The sequence below is a fragment of the Eleutherodactylus coqui genome, chromosome 8, assembly GCF_035609145.1.
Source record: "Eleutherodactylus coqui strain aEleCoq1 chromosome 8, aEleCoq1.hap1, whole genome shotgun sequence".
Taxonomy (NCBI): domain Eukaryota; kingdom Metazoa; phylum Chordata; class Amphibia; order Anura; family Eleutherodactylidae; genus Eleutherodactylus; species Eleutherodactylus coqui.
The window spans coordinates 60,544,524-60,561,107 of NC_089844.1; the positions used below are offsets into that span (position 1 = coordinate 60,544,524).

The 16,584-nt window shown below is 42.1% G+C and overlaps 1 protein-coding gene across 2 annotated transcripts in view; it reads right to left on the reverse strand.

Annotated features, from left to right (window-relative positions):
• Positions 1–8,632: 8,632 nt before the first annotated feature.
• Positions 8,633–16,584, reverse strand: part of VPS8 (VPS8 subunit of CORVET complex) — a 171,130-nt gene continuing 163,178 nt past the window's right edge. For both annotated transcript variants that reach the window (XM_066575690.1, XM_066575689.1), the window contains 2 exons: positions 15,196–15,276; positions 8,633–8,968 (listed from right to left, as the gene is read on the reverse strand). In XM_066575690.1, coding sequence (XP_066431787.1) covers positions 8,822–8,968; positions 15,196–15,276 — 228 coding nt within the window. In that variant the 3' untranslated portion in view covers positions 8,633–8,821. The remainder of the gene's footprint in view (positions 8,969–15,195; positions 15,277–16,584) is intronic.

The window sequence follows — 16,584 nt, forward strand, 5'->3', positions numbered from 1 at the left end:
CCGATAGACTGCTAAACATTGTAAATGAAGAATAACGAAGAGTAAAAGAGAAACCACTTGATAGAAACCAGAAGCTTCCACCAGCCGTACACCAGTACACCGACAGGTAATGGCTGGGGAGGTTCTCCGTATCGGCCCGGTTCTATATATGTGGCCGGCACAGGATAAATTGCTCAATGAATTATACGCATTAATGAAATCTTTTAAAATGGAATTGCCTCACACTGGGATTAGCTGAGCGTTAAGTAAAGAGGCGATTCACAGAGTGGCAGGATTCCTGGATATTAAAAACATAAACGGACTGTACAGATGTAATACTGGATTAACCTACATTCAGGACTCCGGAGAAAGTGGAACCCCACAGTCAGCCCTCCCTCCCGTTCTCTGCTAGAAATTCAGGGTTACAGAAGGCGCTGGAAAACAAGTTTCCTTTTCTATTACATACCTATTTAAGATATTTCTATTATATCGGTGTTAATGGAGTATTAGAACGTCTTGTGTACACAATGTCCTTTTTTAACCACTTGGTGACCAAGCCTGTTTATGCTTTAGTGACCAGGTCAAATTTTGGAAATCTGACATGTGCCACTTTAACATAGAATAACTCTGTAAAGGTTTTGCATATCCAAGGAATCCCGACATTCTGATATTGGGATTCGTTTAGGGAATACAAACAGGACGATAGAATTTGTGTATAAAAATGCCAAAACTGCAGAGAATTGTTTAACAATTGCAATTTTTCATATTTTAACAGCAGTATGTGAAATATTTGCAAACATACTGACCAATTTTGGGGTTAGATCCATCTGTTTACTTTATTCTCAAAGGAAATGTGATTGCAAAGTTGTCAGAATGATAGATACATCCACAAATTACCCCATTTTAAAAAACACTCCCCATAACGTATGCATTGAGGGCTGTGATGATTATTTTAACTCCACAGTTTTTTTTCCCCAGGACTTCATGCAATTCAGAGGAGAAAAAAATAACATTTCATATTATTGCAAATATATAATTTTAAAGACATTTTTTGTATAGTGCACATGAAAATGAAGATGTCCACCCCAAAATTGATACCCATGTGTTCCCCATGTTCAGAAATATACTCATTGTGGCCTTAACCCTTTCCAATCCACTGTCTGACGTCTAAAGACATTCTGATTAAAGGCTGCACAGCTCCGATGTCGGGAAGACGTCCGGCAGGGTATTCTTACTGTAGATTACTGGCCGCTCTGTTATCAGGGGCCTATCCAGCATGTCACATACCGCAGTACTGGCTCTAGCCAACAGATGGCGCTATTGTATAATGGCAGAAAGAGAAAGCCCCCTAGGAAATCCTGAATCCAAAATTGGATTGCAAAGGGTTAATCTTATGTCTGGATACACAATGGGGCCTAACAGAAAAGGAGCAGCCAGTGTCTTTTAGAACAGATATTTTGCTTGTGTTTCAGGCCGCATTGTACATTTTTACAGCCCTTGAGCTGCCAAAATGATAGAAAACCCCCACAAATCAACCGATTTGGAAAAGCAGACCACTTACTGAATTTATTTAGAAGTAATCTGAGCATTTTGACCCCACTTTTTTGTAGGAATTATTGTAAAAGGTGTTAAAAAAAAAAAGACATAATTCATTTTTTTTTTTTTAAGAGTATGTGAAATTTCAAAACTTTTTTGTATAAAGCAGGGAAAACCGAGGAGACGCATCTCAAATGTTATTGTGCTGGTTCTTTTATGTTCAGTAATACCCCCATTGTAGCCCCAGTCTGCTTACTGGACACATGGCTTGGCCTATAATGGAGGGAACACGCTTTGGCTTTCAGAGCACAATTTAGAAGCCGATCGGAACGGTGAGAGAAGATGAAACAAAAAGACCCCTTTTTCCTACATTTTCAGCGATCCCAGTTATTCATTGAATAACAATGATGACGTGACCAGGGACCCTCACTGTAGCCTCTGGTCACCGCTCCGAGCTGTCAGCTACCTCCAGTAGCAGCGCGAACGGAGCTATTACACTCCCTCGCCCCACAACTTTATTCTGAAGTAGCACCGTAAAAAGGCGGCACAACAGAAGAAAGCTCATTAGTAACTGCCATCAAAAGGCGCATGGGCGGTCAGTAAAGGGTCAAAGAGAATGTGTCATCAGAAACTGACCTATTTGTATGAAATAGGCTTTTATGTTGAACATATTTTTTAAGAATTCTTGGCGATTTGAAAAAAAATCCTAAAATTCCCCATTTCTCTCACACACACACACACACACACACACACACACACACACACACGTAACAGCTGATAGTCACAGCTCACCTCCTCCTTCTCCCTGTACAATAACCTCTGCAAAGGTTACAGAACATGTCTAGAACAGTCTCCATAGAAGTAAATGGGTCAGCTCTTGTCCATTTTGTGAATGGCTGAAGAGGCTGCTGTAAAGCATCTTTCTGGAATCTGCTATAAAGCATATCTCTCACAGCGAAGGCTAGATGGCAGATTCCATAATCATGTACAGACCGTAGAATAAAAGAATCTACAATCAGGAAATAAAAATTTATTAGAGAAATGGAAAATGTTTCACTATCTGGTTTTAATTAATAAAAAAAAATAATGGCAAGACATTCCCTTTAAGATCTGTTGTGGATTTTTAAGCACACCATATGCCAGCCTTCATGCTTTGTTGCAGTTTATCACAAATAAAGTTGTCCAACTTCTAGCGGTTTTGCTGCAGGAAGCAGTCAGCTCCATATATTGCGCAGTGGCCCAGGTTGGTACTACAGGCCGAGTCCTAATTAAGTGAATAGGACTCTGCGCAGTGGCCCGGGTTGGTACTGCATGCTATGAACAATGTCTGCCTCCTGTAGCAAAACAGAAGTGGGGCAATTCCTTTAGGTCTAAATATACAGTATATCTTAAGATTTTGATAGAACCGTTTTTTAGCAAAAGCCATAACTGCAGATTTTGCTACATTTTTGCCATAGCAGTACTGGTGTGGCTTTCTGTTGCATCACATATCAACATAGCCATATTTTAACTGCAGTATCTGGAAAGGAAATGATCAATTAGCAAGCCATGTGTACAGAGCCGTATGGAGCTGCATTGAGCCCCCTCCTTGCACCACTTTATGGTGCCCATAAGCTACTGTAAAAGACATTCTTCTCTAGAAGCAACCTTTCTGGGTTAGAAAACCTGCATAATAAGGGAAGATTTGCTGGAAACATAGGACTGAACATGGAATTTTGGATAAAACTACATGATGTTCTGTAATTGACACCGATTGTTCGTGCTCCTGAGTAACATTTACACAGCTGTATTTTCTCTGTTTGTCCAGCCGTGTGAACACATTGGTATTTGGACCTTGGGAGTCAATGATGGGGTCATTAACTGCTCGATTTACATAAAGCTAGTTGCATCCTGTGGCTCCTTCCCAGTATCTTCTACCCTGCAGTAACTCCTCCATGGGTTGTAAATTAGGTTTCCACAAATTAGTGTCTCTCTGGAGTGGGAACATTAGCATATTCATCAGAAAATGAACAGCTTTTACGGTAGAAGGACGGTGGGGATCTATCAGTTGTCCATCAGAGTCTCCGCAGCACGTAATGCGACTTTCCATAGCCAAAGAGCGCACTATGGCCCTACTACATCACATCCTAATTTTGGTGAGTGCAATGAAGTTGTTATTGGCAACTTCTTACAACTGCCAACCGCAAGATATCCAAACCGATTTCTTGTGACTGTCAGGTTGAGTTCATGGCAACTTGTTAGTCACAATACGCTGTATTCTGTCACTATTAATTAGAAATTGGTCATATTATTGAGATTTGCAGATAAATATGGCATTTTAATTGTTTAATTTAGCAAAGGCTTGAGTAATGCGTCCAGCTGCTTTGGCTAGATACGTTGTGTTCCATTTCATGATATTGTGCAGTTACAGAGCATATTCATGCATTAAAACATCATTCAATATTAATTTGCCCTTGAAGAACACATCATTTTCTTACGACGTCTCCTGTACAGTCTAGAGGACAGACAGGGACATCGAGAGCATCTGTTCAGGCCTGCTCTTTATGGGCAAGTTTAGACATTTTGCAGGAAGTTTAGGAGATAAGTTGTTTTATAGCAAATGATACATATATCATGGCATTGTAAATACATTGTATGGTCTAAAATGACACAGGAGACTTAAATGGTCATATTGAATTTGGATGTGGTGGCAGGTAGGTCACTCGGAATAAGGTCTGATACAGCAGGGCTCACCTTTGGTAAGTATAAAGAACCCAGGAACTCATGTGAGCAAGGGCTGTTGGGGTAGCAGGCAGTGCAAAATGGAACTGGAGTGGAACCAGAGTCTGTGATGCAATGAACTTCACTACAGATAGACCCCTCCTTGTGAACAGGTTCCGTTGCAGGAGCCTGTTGGCAAGTACATTTGTTTGTATGTCCGAGCAAACGGTTGTATGGAGGGGATCGTGGGTGGATCCTGCTCCATACAACGTTGGGTGCCGGCTGTTCTTACAGCTGGCATCCGGCGGCACCAGTTCTGACAAGCCGCGCTGCTCATCGGAACTGTTAACACTTTAAATGCCGCTGAATAAACAAGTGGCGCGGCTGGTCGGAACTGCTGCCGCCGGGTGTCCGCTGTAAGAAACAGCGGCACCCGACGTTCAGGGGGCCCGTACAGTATCCCGCAATAAGATCATGGGATGCTGTGCAGTTGCTAGGCAGCCGGGGGCCTTCTGAAAGGCCCTAGGGCTGCCTATGCAGAGCGCCTATTAAGCGTACTGCTTGATAGGCGCCCTGCATAGGCAGCCCTGGGGCCTTTCAGAAGGCCCCCGGCTGCTCAGCATCCGCACAGCGTCCCGCGATCTTCCTAGACAGGCTTGATAGAAGCCTGCCCGGTCCCTGCACAGTATGATGTCATGCCATAGCATTACATCATACTGTGCAGGACAGATTGTTCACATCTTGCAAAGTTCGTAACTTGAACGTTCACAAGTAGGGGGCTATCTGTAATTACAAAATGTCACAGAAAGCGGCCATGTACTTACAGATAGACGGATGCAAGAAGACAGGCATATATATCATGTAACCCCCAACATGCAGACAGCTAGAATGCAACATGGAGGAGAAGTTGAGACATGTGCTGGTCAGCCACTCTTAAGGCCTCCTTACACTGGCTGCTTGGTGTTAATTCCTGCACACAAAGGTAGATGCAGGGGGTCAGCAACCTATTAGTGACACCATATCTGAAACCTGCTAGTTGCCCTGCACCCCAAAGGCAAACCACACTGGAATCCTGGGCTCCCCAGCATCCAAAGCCACACTGCATTATATAAACAAATACTGATAAATGCAACATATTAGCTGATATTTTGGACCTGATGAGTGGAGATCTCTAATGGAGGCAGTAACTCCGCCCCTCGATTGATGCGTTCTTTTCGTCATGGGTTCCGCCCCCAGGATCACGTGGAACGGAGCAGTGAGTGCAGACATATGATGACATTCCCTATCACGTCAGAGGCTCCGCCCATATATGACGCCACTAACTCCACCTACCAATATGGCGCTGCCCAGGGATGGATCGGAGAGAGGACATCTCCTTTACACTAAGGTATTTATACTTGTGTATTTTACATCTTTTTTGTATATGACTTGAGAAAGGTACCTAGCAGGTGGTACCGAAACGCGTTGTCCGTTTTATACATGTATGTTGGACGCATACGGTATATTTGTCTTGAGAAGGAATAATAAATCTAAAAGGATTTTCTCTACCACATCGGTTGTGAGAAGATTGGTTTTAAGTATCTGGAGTCTTCACTGCAAGGAGGGGGATTCTGCATCACACACCCCCCTCCTACAGAGTAAGTGTTTGATTGCTATTCCACTTTATAAAACATAGGCAATTCTTTATTTTTACCATCTCTGGCAGCGCAGGGCTTTTTTGCATTAACAATCCATTGTTTCTTTGTCTTTTTGGGGGCTCTTTCTGTGAGAGAACCCTCTTTTACCCTGCAGCTCTCCCTATACTTAGGCGATTGGAGATTGGTGATTTGAGAAGGGCACAACAGGACCTTGTGGCGCACATTCCATCTTTTTCTCTAGTCACAGGTCGTAGCTTATTGTGGGTTACGACAAAAAAGTCACAGGAAGCGGCCATATACTTACAGATAGACTGATGCAAGAGGGAAGGCATATATACCATGTAACCCCCAACATGCCGACAGCCAGAATGCTACAATGAGGCACTGACACTGTGACTTCTTTGTCTGTTTGAATATTCCCCTTCTGTGATTTTACTAACTCAAAACAGCAATTTTTTGGCATTAAACCTCATAGCTCAAATTTTCATGCTTTTCCTACCCAAAAGCATATGTGCACTTAGAAATGCCCAACTACATACATTTCATATGAAATATAAAAAGGATTCAATTACTTTTTACAACTTCACCCTTTCTTGCTGCAAAGAACCTTCAATGTGCTTCACTAGCTGTAGACACCCATCTGTATTGCACTCTTCAGTTCTGCTATGGCCGAATATTCCAAAATGTCAAATCTGGACTAGACCACACAGACTACTTGCTCCATTGTTTAGCACCAGTCCTTATGTTTATGTGCCTATAAGTGTGTTGTCTTTGTTTCTATTCCTAAAGGAGTAACACTTTAGTAGCAACTCTACCATTAGACAATTTTCATGTAGTAACTCTACCATTAGACATGACTTTTCCGAGCAGGGGGACAGTTATGTCTAGTTGGGTTTCAGTGGGTTCTTTGAAATCGAACTCAGCAGAGATTTATCACTTTTCCTCCGTTGTCACAGCTCCTCTCTGCTGCACTCGGTTCCCATGACTGACCACAGGGTTTCTGATACTCAACTAAGATAAATTTTTGTGCTTTCCGAAAAAAAAAAAGACCTTGCACATTACACCTGGTGCACGTTATGCGGCATGATCATGTCATTTGATCACAGCCACCTGCCGCTTCATTTTACCCTACTACAATATACAAAATTAATTTTTGGAAATCTGCAGATTTGTTTTATCCTGTCACAATACATAAAAGAAACACTCAATCCAAAATGTATCTATAAATTCCGGAGAGTCTAATACTTTTGCACATCACTGCACCTCTAGAGAACATCCTAAAAGAAGGACATTGTATTAACCACTGCAGCCCCAGGGAATGGGCAATAAAAGTGTGTCGATGAGCTTTCTTTCTATGGAAGGACATCATGCTTGTTTATTATGTGTTTTTCTGCAAGCTTCCTGTTCTGCGGTTTAGTGGCAAAGGTCTATGTAGCATACACAAGCACGATTCTTTTATGTAGCCAGAGTGTAGGATAATGAGCATCCTCTAATAAGCAATTATTTATTACAACAGTAGAAGTACTATTATTCTGTTGTTTACAACCACCCCAGGGCTTGCAGCACCATGAAAGCAGGTGCAAGATCTCTCGCCTTCACGTAGAAGAACATATTTGCCTTTTTTTATATCTTTGTACTTTTACAGTTGAGAAAATGTGTTGGTTAAAAGGAAACCTGAAGGGGGTGTATTACCTGGGCTGAGATGACTGGTAGCACCTGCTAAGCCACATGTAACATATTGCAAAGTTTAAAAAAAAAAACAATAGGGAACAGGGGGAAAAGACCCTTAATTAAGGCCCATTTACATGGGAAGATGATCGCTCAAAATTCGTTCAAAAGATAACTTGAATGGCGGTTTTGAGCGATCAATTTTCATAAACTACTTAGCAGCTTATTAGCGTGCAAATGAAGCCTTTCGCTGAATGCAGATAACAGCTGGAGGTCTGTTATCTGCATTCAGCTCCATTGTTCTCGAGCGGGATAGCAGCTGAAAGAATACTATCACCACTATCCCGCTGAGAAGTCAGCATGTGGTCTGATAAGACACTTTAAGCTGGCTTGAAGTCAGCGATGAACGAAGAGTGCAGGAAAAGTGCACGACGGGCACACGTTTAGACGCAGGGATTATTGCTCAAATGATGGCTTTTGAGTGAATTTTGAGCAATAATCGTTGTGTCTAAATGGGCCTTTATTAACCGCACTGTTACTGATGTGCTGTCACCTCCACAGACCCAGAAGGGCCAAATCACATGCAAAGCAAAAGAAAGAATTGAGTGGGAAAAGGCTGTCAATCAGTAAGGGGGCTGATCATAAAGTATCCCATAAAAATAGAGATAAAAAGACTCATAACTTGCATATGGATGGAGAGAGGAACAATCTTCAAACCCCCATCCAAAGAATTCCGCCATTGCAGATCCACACGTAGAATCAAAAGACATTTATTAGAAGACTAATGCATTTCAGGGATATATAGAAAGATCCTCTTCATATAAAACAATTTTGGACCTGTAGTGGCAAAGTTCTTTGAAAAAAGGGGGAGGGGGGGAATATCTCCTCTACCCCCGCATAAGATATTGGTCTCTTTATCACTATTTTTATGGGATAATTTATGATCAGCCCCCTTACTGATTACAGCCAATGCCCACAGTGGTGATGTCACTATATATGTCATCACTATATTAATTGCAGCCAATGACCACAGTGGGGATGTCACTATACATGTCATCACTATATTAACACACTGTGCAATGATATATCTACTTCAACAGAAACCATTTGATTTATGAGAAAATTGGAAGTTTATTAGTGTTGGCTTTACACATACAAGTATAAATATACTGTACACAGTTTCTTCACAGTTCAGTCTTTTCCGGTGTTTGCTGGACATCTTTCTTGCGCAGCTGAGAGGAGACTGGAGGCGATATGGACGGCCACCGGTTAGAGTGTAACAAGCAGAAGAGTTTCACAAGCTAATCATCAATGATGGGTGGTGGTGCCAGATGCAACTGGAAGTTCTCATTCTGGAAAACGCTGCTTGAGGAAACCCCACCATAAGGGTTATGGGTGGAAGATTTTTCCGGGCTTTGAGAACGACACAACTCAGTCAGTAGAGCCAACTGCAAAACAGAGATGAAAACAGAAGCCAACTCACTATACTGGACGCTGCCCACCATATGTCAACTTGCTATATAGGGCTCGAAATGCTATAACAACTTTTTGCTTTCAACCCTCCAGTCCAGGAAAGTGTTTCACAAAAACAAACAATTTTTGCTCTTTGTGCTTCACTTTAACCCTTTCCAATCCACTGTCTGACGTCTAAAGACATTCTGATTGAAGGCTGTACAGCTCCGATGTCGGAGACGTCTGACAGGGTATTCTTACTGTATATTACTGGTTGCTCTGTTGTTGGGAGCCTCTCCAGCATGTCCCATACTGCAGTACTGGCTCTAGCAGCAGATGGCGCCATTGTATAATGGCAGAACGAGAAAACCTCTTAGGAAACCCTGAATCAAAAATTAGATTCAAAAAGAGTTAAGATGTAAACATGGCCATACACCTCAGACTAAAGTTGATTTCAACCATAGCAAACATTCATCAGGTGATATATTTAAAAACGAATACTCGTTTTAGCTGACCATGAACATATGGCCATCACCTGGAAAGTATTCAGCCATGTTTGAAATCTTCATCTGATAGTTGAAGGAAAGATCCTTCCTTGTTACAAAAGATCTTTAACCTACAAACTATCTTACCTGAAATAACATTCTTCAAAAGATCTTTCGTCCTAGGAACGTGATTGGCCAGTTTGAATGATGATGATGGCCGATACAGACGAGAACATCATTTTGCAAAAGGGAACGCATTTGCAAAATGATTGTTCACAAGACAATCGTCTGTTCAATAGTTGTTTAACCATCAACGTCCTTCTACCTAACGCGTGGGGTCACCTCTATTCCCATAACAGATCTAACCAGAAGGGCAGGTGGCGATGTGCTAGTTATTCCTAAACTATGCCAGGGATAAAGTAAAGGATGAGCTCATATGAATGCACAGACCAAACCTGTCATCTCACTGAAGAAGCTGTAATTCCACCTACACAATATTTTTTTTTTACAAGCAAGCAGTCTGTCATTGGAAAGTAAACTTTTTTTTTTTGTGAAGTCAGAGTCACAAGTTTCATGTAGGCGCATACATACTTATATATACACACAAATGAATAAGCAAGCCCCTTAATAAGACCGTCTCTGCTTCATCTCAGCAGAAACAGCCATGCACAGTAAAATATTGTAAAAAACATGGAATAAAGAAGAAAATAAGATTTTTTTCATTACCTTGTGTTTCTGGAGCATCTCTGTTCCCTTCATGACTTAGGTTCAGGCAGGAAGACAGTGTTTTTTTTTATATGAACTTGTTTTGCTGGATTATGTTAGAATCTGGCTAAAGTAGTTTACTACTTTTTTTTTTTACTTACGGAAAACCTCAAACATCCAATTTTAGGTTCAAGGCTGGTTGCAGATTAATTTTATAACATACTTTTACAGGAGTTTGCAGCTCTGTTTTTCTAGTACTTAGCTTTAAATGCCCAGCTTCCCTTTACACAATCCAATGCAACCACCGGTTTGGGGAGTAGAGGCACTTATTGCATAGATTGGGTTCACTGGCGACAGCTGTAAAAATCAGCATGGTGTGTGCTCCCTTGTAGAAGTGGCTGCAAACAGTTAGAATTTTATCCTTTAAAGGGGTTATGAGTAGAGATGAGTGAGCATACTCGCTAAGGACAATTGCTTGATCGAGCATTGTCCTTAGCGAGTATCTCCCCGCTCGGGAGAAAAAGTTCGGTTGCCAGCGCAGGTGACAGGTGAGTTGCAGCTGTCAGCAGGGAGGAGCGGGAGGGGGGGGGGGGAGAGGGAGCTCCCCGCCGGCGGCAGCCGAATCTTTGCTCACGAGCGGGCAGGTACTCGCTAAGGACAATGCTCGATCGAGTAATTGCCCTTAGCGAGTATACTTGCTCATCTCTAGTTATGAGCAAAAAATTGGGCCCAAAAGGAAAATGGCATAAAATAATAAAAAGCGTTAAAGCCTCTTGCTGTACAAACACTGAGGCCAGTGACTGGATGAAGCAGTCACAAATACTTACGTAATGTCAAAGCTGTAGCATGGTACACATAGACCAGCAGGGAGCACTGGAGCAACAAGGAATTTGACGGCTAATGCTTCTATTATTATAGCATGTCCTTTCCCTCCTGGGCCTGATTTTCAGTTGATCTTGGACAACCCCTTTAACCCCTTGAGTGGCACGCCCGGAAATTTTCCAGGACGAGCTCCACTGCTCATAGCGACATAGCCCGGAAGATTTCCGGGCTATGTATCACTATGGGAGCTGCAGAGCACAATGCCACAAGCTGTGACAGTGTGCTCTGCCTGTACAGACCCACAGAGAACAAAGCAAGGGCTTTGAAAAACCAGCAGAAGATATTGCCGATATGCCGGCAATCTCCTGCTTTGTTTACAGGTTGCCATAGAGACCATCGGCTTGTCAGAAGCAAGCCGATGGTCTCTGTGGCAGGGAGAGCTTGGTGCTTGGCTGTCAGAGGACAGCTAGGTACTAGCTCTTACAGCAGAGATCAGAGAAAACCTCCGATCTCTGCTGTGTTAACCCTTTACATGCTGCAGTCTATGTGACTGCAGCATGTAAAGGGCGGTCACTGCAGCATGTAAAGGGCTGTCACCATCGGACCCCCGGAATGTGATCAGGGGTCCTGATGGGTCCCTGTGGAAGTCCCCTAAAGGGACAAAAAAAAAAATTAAAATTAAAAAAAAAAAAGTTAAAAAATTATTAAAAAAATAATAAAAACACTTGTCTCCCTTTACTTTGTAAAAAATCAAAATTAAAATCACACATGTGGTATCCATGCGTCGTAATGACCCAGAGAAGGAAGTTAATACATTATTTAACCCCTTAATGACATGGCCCCTTTTTTTCTTTTTTCCCCATTTCTTTTTTTCCTCCCCCCTGTTTAAAAAAATCACAACTTGTCCCGCAAAAAACAAGCCCTTATATGGCCATGTCAATGGAAAAATGAAAAAGTTATGGCTCTTGAGACGCAACTGCAAAATTAGTTGAAATTCAATGATTAGATCATTTTAAAAAACCTGCCCTGGTGGGCACGACAGGGTGGTAGGAAACCCGCCACTCAAGGGGTTAAAAGGAGTTTTCGGGAACTAAATTATAGATGGCCTATCCTCAGGATAGGTCATCAATTCTTAATCAGCAGGGATTCACCACTCGGAATCCATGCCGATCAGCTGAGTGAAGTGACAGCAGCACTAGGGTGAGCACTGTGGCCACTTCAGACCATACCAGGCATAGAGCTGTGCACTGTATAGTGGCTGTGCCGGCTATAGCAGCTCAGTTTCATTCTCTTGAATGGGACTGAGCTGCTCTTAGGCCATGCGGCCAATGAACACGATAGGTCATCAATAGTTAAGTTCTGAGAAACCCCTTTAACTCTTGCACTGTCTAAAGAAAAATGGGGTATTTATAATTCGGTATCAGAAAAAGCTGAACTTCAAATACTAAAAAGATATATTATGAAATTAATTAGTGCAGAATTTTGGGCATTTATAAAAAATTGAAGAAAAAAAAAGTGTTGAAATATTTACTCTACAGTGATTGTCCAGTCTACTGAAACAAGCACTTGGGAAGCACAGCTACATGGACATGCTTACATCTATGGTGGACAAGGTCTGCTTAGAACGAATTCTATGTATGCGCACCTTATCCTAGATTCAGTGGTTGTAAACAAATATCATAGAGCATGTAGCATGCTGTATTCAATTTTGATGACTGCATCAATGCAGAAAGTGTAGCACAGCTAGCGTGCATGGTTCAATAAACCTTATTCAGAATCATCCTAAATGCTTTTAAAAATCATCTAAAAAGTCAATTTCTCTATACAGACACATACAGTTGTGGTCAACATTACTGGCTTCCCTGAATATTAAGCACACCATATAAAAGATCTCCTGAAATAAAGCATTTAGTGCAATTGCTTGGATATATAGAAACTCACATCACTGATACAAAAAAGAAAAGACAACACAAAAGTTATTAAATAGAACCTTTGCAGAAAAAAAAGATACAAAACTGAAAACAATGCCAGGACACAATTAATGGCACAAAGAACAAAATACAATTAACCTGCGATTAGTTAGACATTAGACTTACCTGTCCCCAACTTGTCGGCACTCACATGACTTTAATTAGCCTATTGTATGAATGGTGGCTTTCATACTTGGAAAGATCTATTTTATTCCCTATTCCTTGTTCACAATGATAATGACAAGAGCTATCAGAGCAGACCAGAAATGTCATTATGAAGGAACGCTGTGCCACAGCTGTCACAGCTGTGGCAGAGGTCTGCGATGCTATCCATTGCTTTCAATAGGGCCAGCGTTGTTGCCATCGTATTGAAAACAATGGGATGAAGGCATGTCCTGGAGCAATGGTGGGGGGTTGCTATCTCTAATTGGTCACAGCGCTCAGCCAATCAGAGGCAGCGCTTTCTGGAGGCAGGGTTTTTTCAATCACCAGCCACCAGAAGACAGAAGAACACTGCCAGGGATGGGGAGAAGAGATGGACAGCTTTTCTAGGGGAGTTAATTTTTGTTTTTTCTTTTTTTACAGCTAGGGAGGATTTTCGTGGTAGGGTTTATATTTTAAGCCCCCCACCCCCCAAAAGACATTGCTCCAGGACATGCCTTCATCCCATTGCTTTCAATGGGACGGCAGCAATGCTGGTCTCATTGAAAGCAATGGGATAGCATCATGGACCTCTGCCACAGCTGTGACAGAGGGTTCCTTCATCCCCGTGTCACAGAAACCACATACAACATCAAAAGAATAAAAGCCATAACTGGACACATCTGGAGTGATGGTTGCCACCCCGAACCAAATACTGCGCACTAAACAGGGCTCTATGGGAGAATGCAAAGGAGGACTCTACTGGTTAAAGAAAGACATAAAAAAGAGTGACTGAACTTAGCCAAAGTTACAGAGACAAACCAGAATCCTCCTAGAAAACTATTCCATGGGCAGATGAAACCACACTAGAGCTTTTTGGCAAAGAACACCATGTTGATAGACAAGGAAATGAAGGCTTTAAGGAAAAGTGCCTCCTTCTACCATAGTGGAGGATCCTTAATGTTGTGGGGCTGCTCCTCCTTCTACCATAGTGGAGGATCCTTAATGTTGTGGGGCTGCTCCTCCTTCTACCATAGTGGAGGATCCTTAATGTTGTGGGGCTGCTCCTCCTTCTACCATAGTGGAGGATCCTTAATGTTGTGGGGCTGCTTTGCTACATCTGGGACTGGAGACCTTGAACTTGTTAAGAGGAATATTGAAATTATAGAATTATTCATGCTGTTTAGAGTGAAATGTGCTCCAAAGTACAAGAAAACAAGGTCTGAGTTTAACAATATGAGTTCTACAGCAAAATAATGACCAAAAACACACCTAAATTACACAAAAAAGATGGACTGTGTTAAAAAAGCAGCAGATAGGAATCCAATTGAGAGAGCTGACATCTGCTATTGGGGAAAGGAACCATGAAAACATTCAAGAGCTTCAGAGAATTGGATTGGAAGAAACTACCAGCAGACCGATGCAAGAAGCCCACAGATGGCTACAAAAATGTTTGGAGGTGTCATTGTTGCCAAAGGATGTGCGACCAATTAGGGAAGGTGCTCCAGTCCAATGTATGCACTGTATCTAGTCCATGTTATATAATATGCCTATTCTTTTTAGAAATGATGGCATACATGTTTGAGGGGTAAACCTTTTTGTTGTATCTGGACGTGCTATTAAAATATTCTAATGATACAAAGCTAGAACAGATCCACTTATTTCGGAAAATATTGGCTTTTTTATACTAAACTATCAAGAGTGCCAAAAATGTTGATCACAACTGTAAAATAGAACCTGGTTTGTCGAATGACATAACTCATTGTCATTTAACAAAGCACGATCTGTGATATCACTTAGGACTTCGATTGAACCTTATATGATTTGTGGTTTTTACATAAAAAAACTATAACCATGCAGAGAAGACAACACTCAATAATAAATCTAGCTCCGCTACATCTGGACTGTCTTAACTAGCAGTCCGAACACCCAATACAGTAAATGGTACCAAATGGCAAAAAAATATAGAAAAAGTGTTGTTGCACAGGCTTTAGAAAACAGATAAGAGTGTTTTGTGTATTGCGCTTCTGGTCATGACACTTGTGAACACTCAAAGAAGCTCTCAAGCGAAGCCAACAGACAAGAGACTTGTTACTGTACCCGTGAGGTTCCTTTGTAAAGACGGCAGAGTTCATTGAATGCCTGCAGCTGCTGTGGGTCAAGGATGGAATCAGAGCTTGACTGGAAAAACAACAAAATGACTCAATATTAGTACAAAAGCAGCTGCAGCTCTGGATGAAGAACTAGAAACAGCTAAAGCAGAGAGGACTATGAAGCCAGAGACCTGGACTCATCAACATTCCACTATAGAGAGGCTACATTTTCCATACTGCCTAGGTAGTACTATGTATTGTCTGCACACTAGAGGCCCAGATCATCTTCTGTAAAAGAAGTTGCACCATGTGAATGCAATCCAAAGTGAGTGATTATATGACGTTTCGCTTCTCAGTGGGGCCTTAATTAAGCTTGCTATAGGGTCATGAGACAAGCCAAAATGTTGAATGGAGAGGAATATGAATAAAACTTTAATTGCACTGTATTTAGCTTCTTGTTAAAGGGGATGTCTTGGTGTGGATGTTTTTTTTTTTTTTTTTTTAAACATGGGCGCAAATGTGTTAAAACACTTAAAGCAGCCGTATTCGTCCATTTGTTCCCTCAGCAATCCATGGATCTCCCATTTTCGTTTATGAACTGCTACAACCTGAGCACTGCCGCAGTTATGGGCCATTCTCCTAGCATCATAGCTCAGATCCTGGGAGCAATGGTGCTAGAAGAACAGCATGTGACCACTGCAGCCCCTGATTGGCTGCAGTAGTCAGGTGGTAGCTGTTCATAAACATAGACCGGGAAGGCCACGGGAGCTGCAGTACTGGATCACCAGGGGAACAAACGGGTGAGTGCAGCTGCTTTTATCGTCTTAACACAATCGCACACGTTTAAAAATATTGTCCATACCTGAACAACCCCTTTGAAAAGAATGCAAGGTTACTGAATGCTGCAGCATCACTACCTGTTGCCCTGGCATCAGTACTCACATCCTAGGTGCCATGGTACCAGGAGTTCCAAAAGGTGACTTTGTGGCCTCCGATTGGCAGGCATTGGTCCCCTGACTTTTACTGTCAACAGAGACTGGGACAACAGTGATTTCCGGTGGTCTTCTGCAGGGGTTGTTTAGGGTTGTTTAGCAAGCCTAGTATTCTTCCAGTAGTTTCCCTTCCTTTCCATGCTGCATTGCATAGCCTATGGTCCAATCAGAATGGGGACAGTATTTGAATGCCCGCCCCTCTGCTCTCCCAGGATGAATCAGGAATTCTGGCCAAATGGTGAGTAAACCCAATATATTGTGTGTATACACACCTAAAGAGATGCAGAGATTATGGAGATCATGATCACAGTGTCTGCAGATCTGTCAGCCTGCAGCCTCTGAGCACCCCTGTGAAGATAGCTCCTTGTTAATAATATGTCCCTGCGCCTTTGTTACTACAGAAG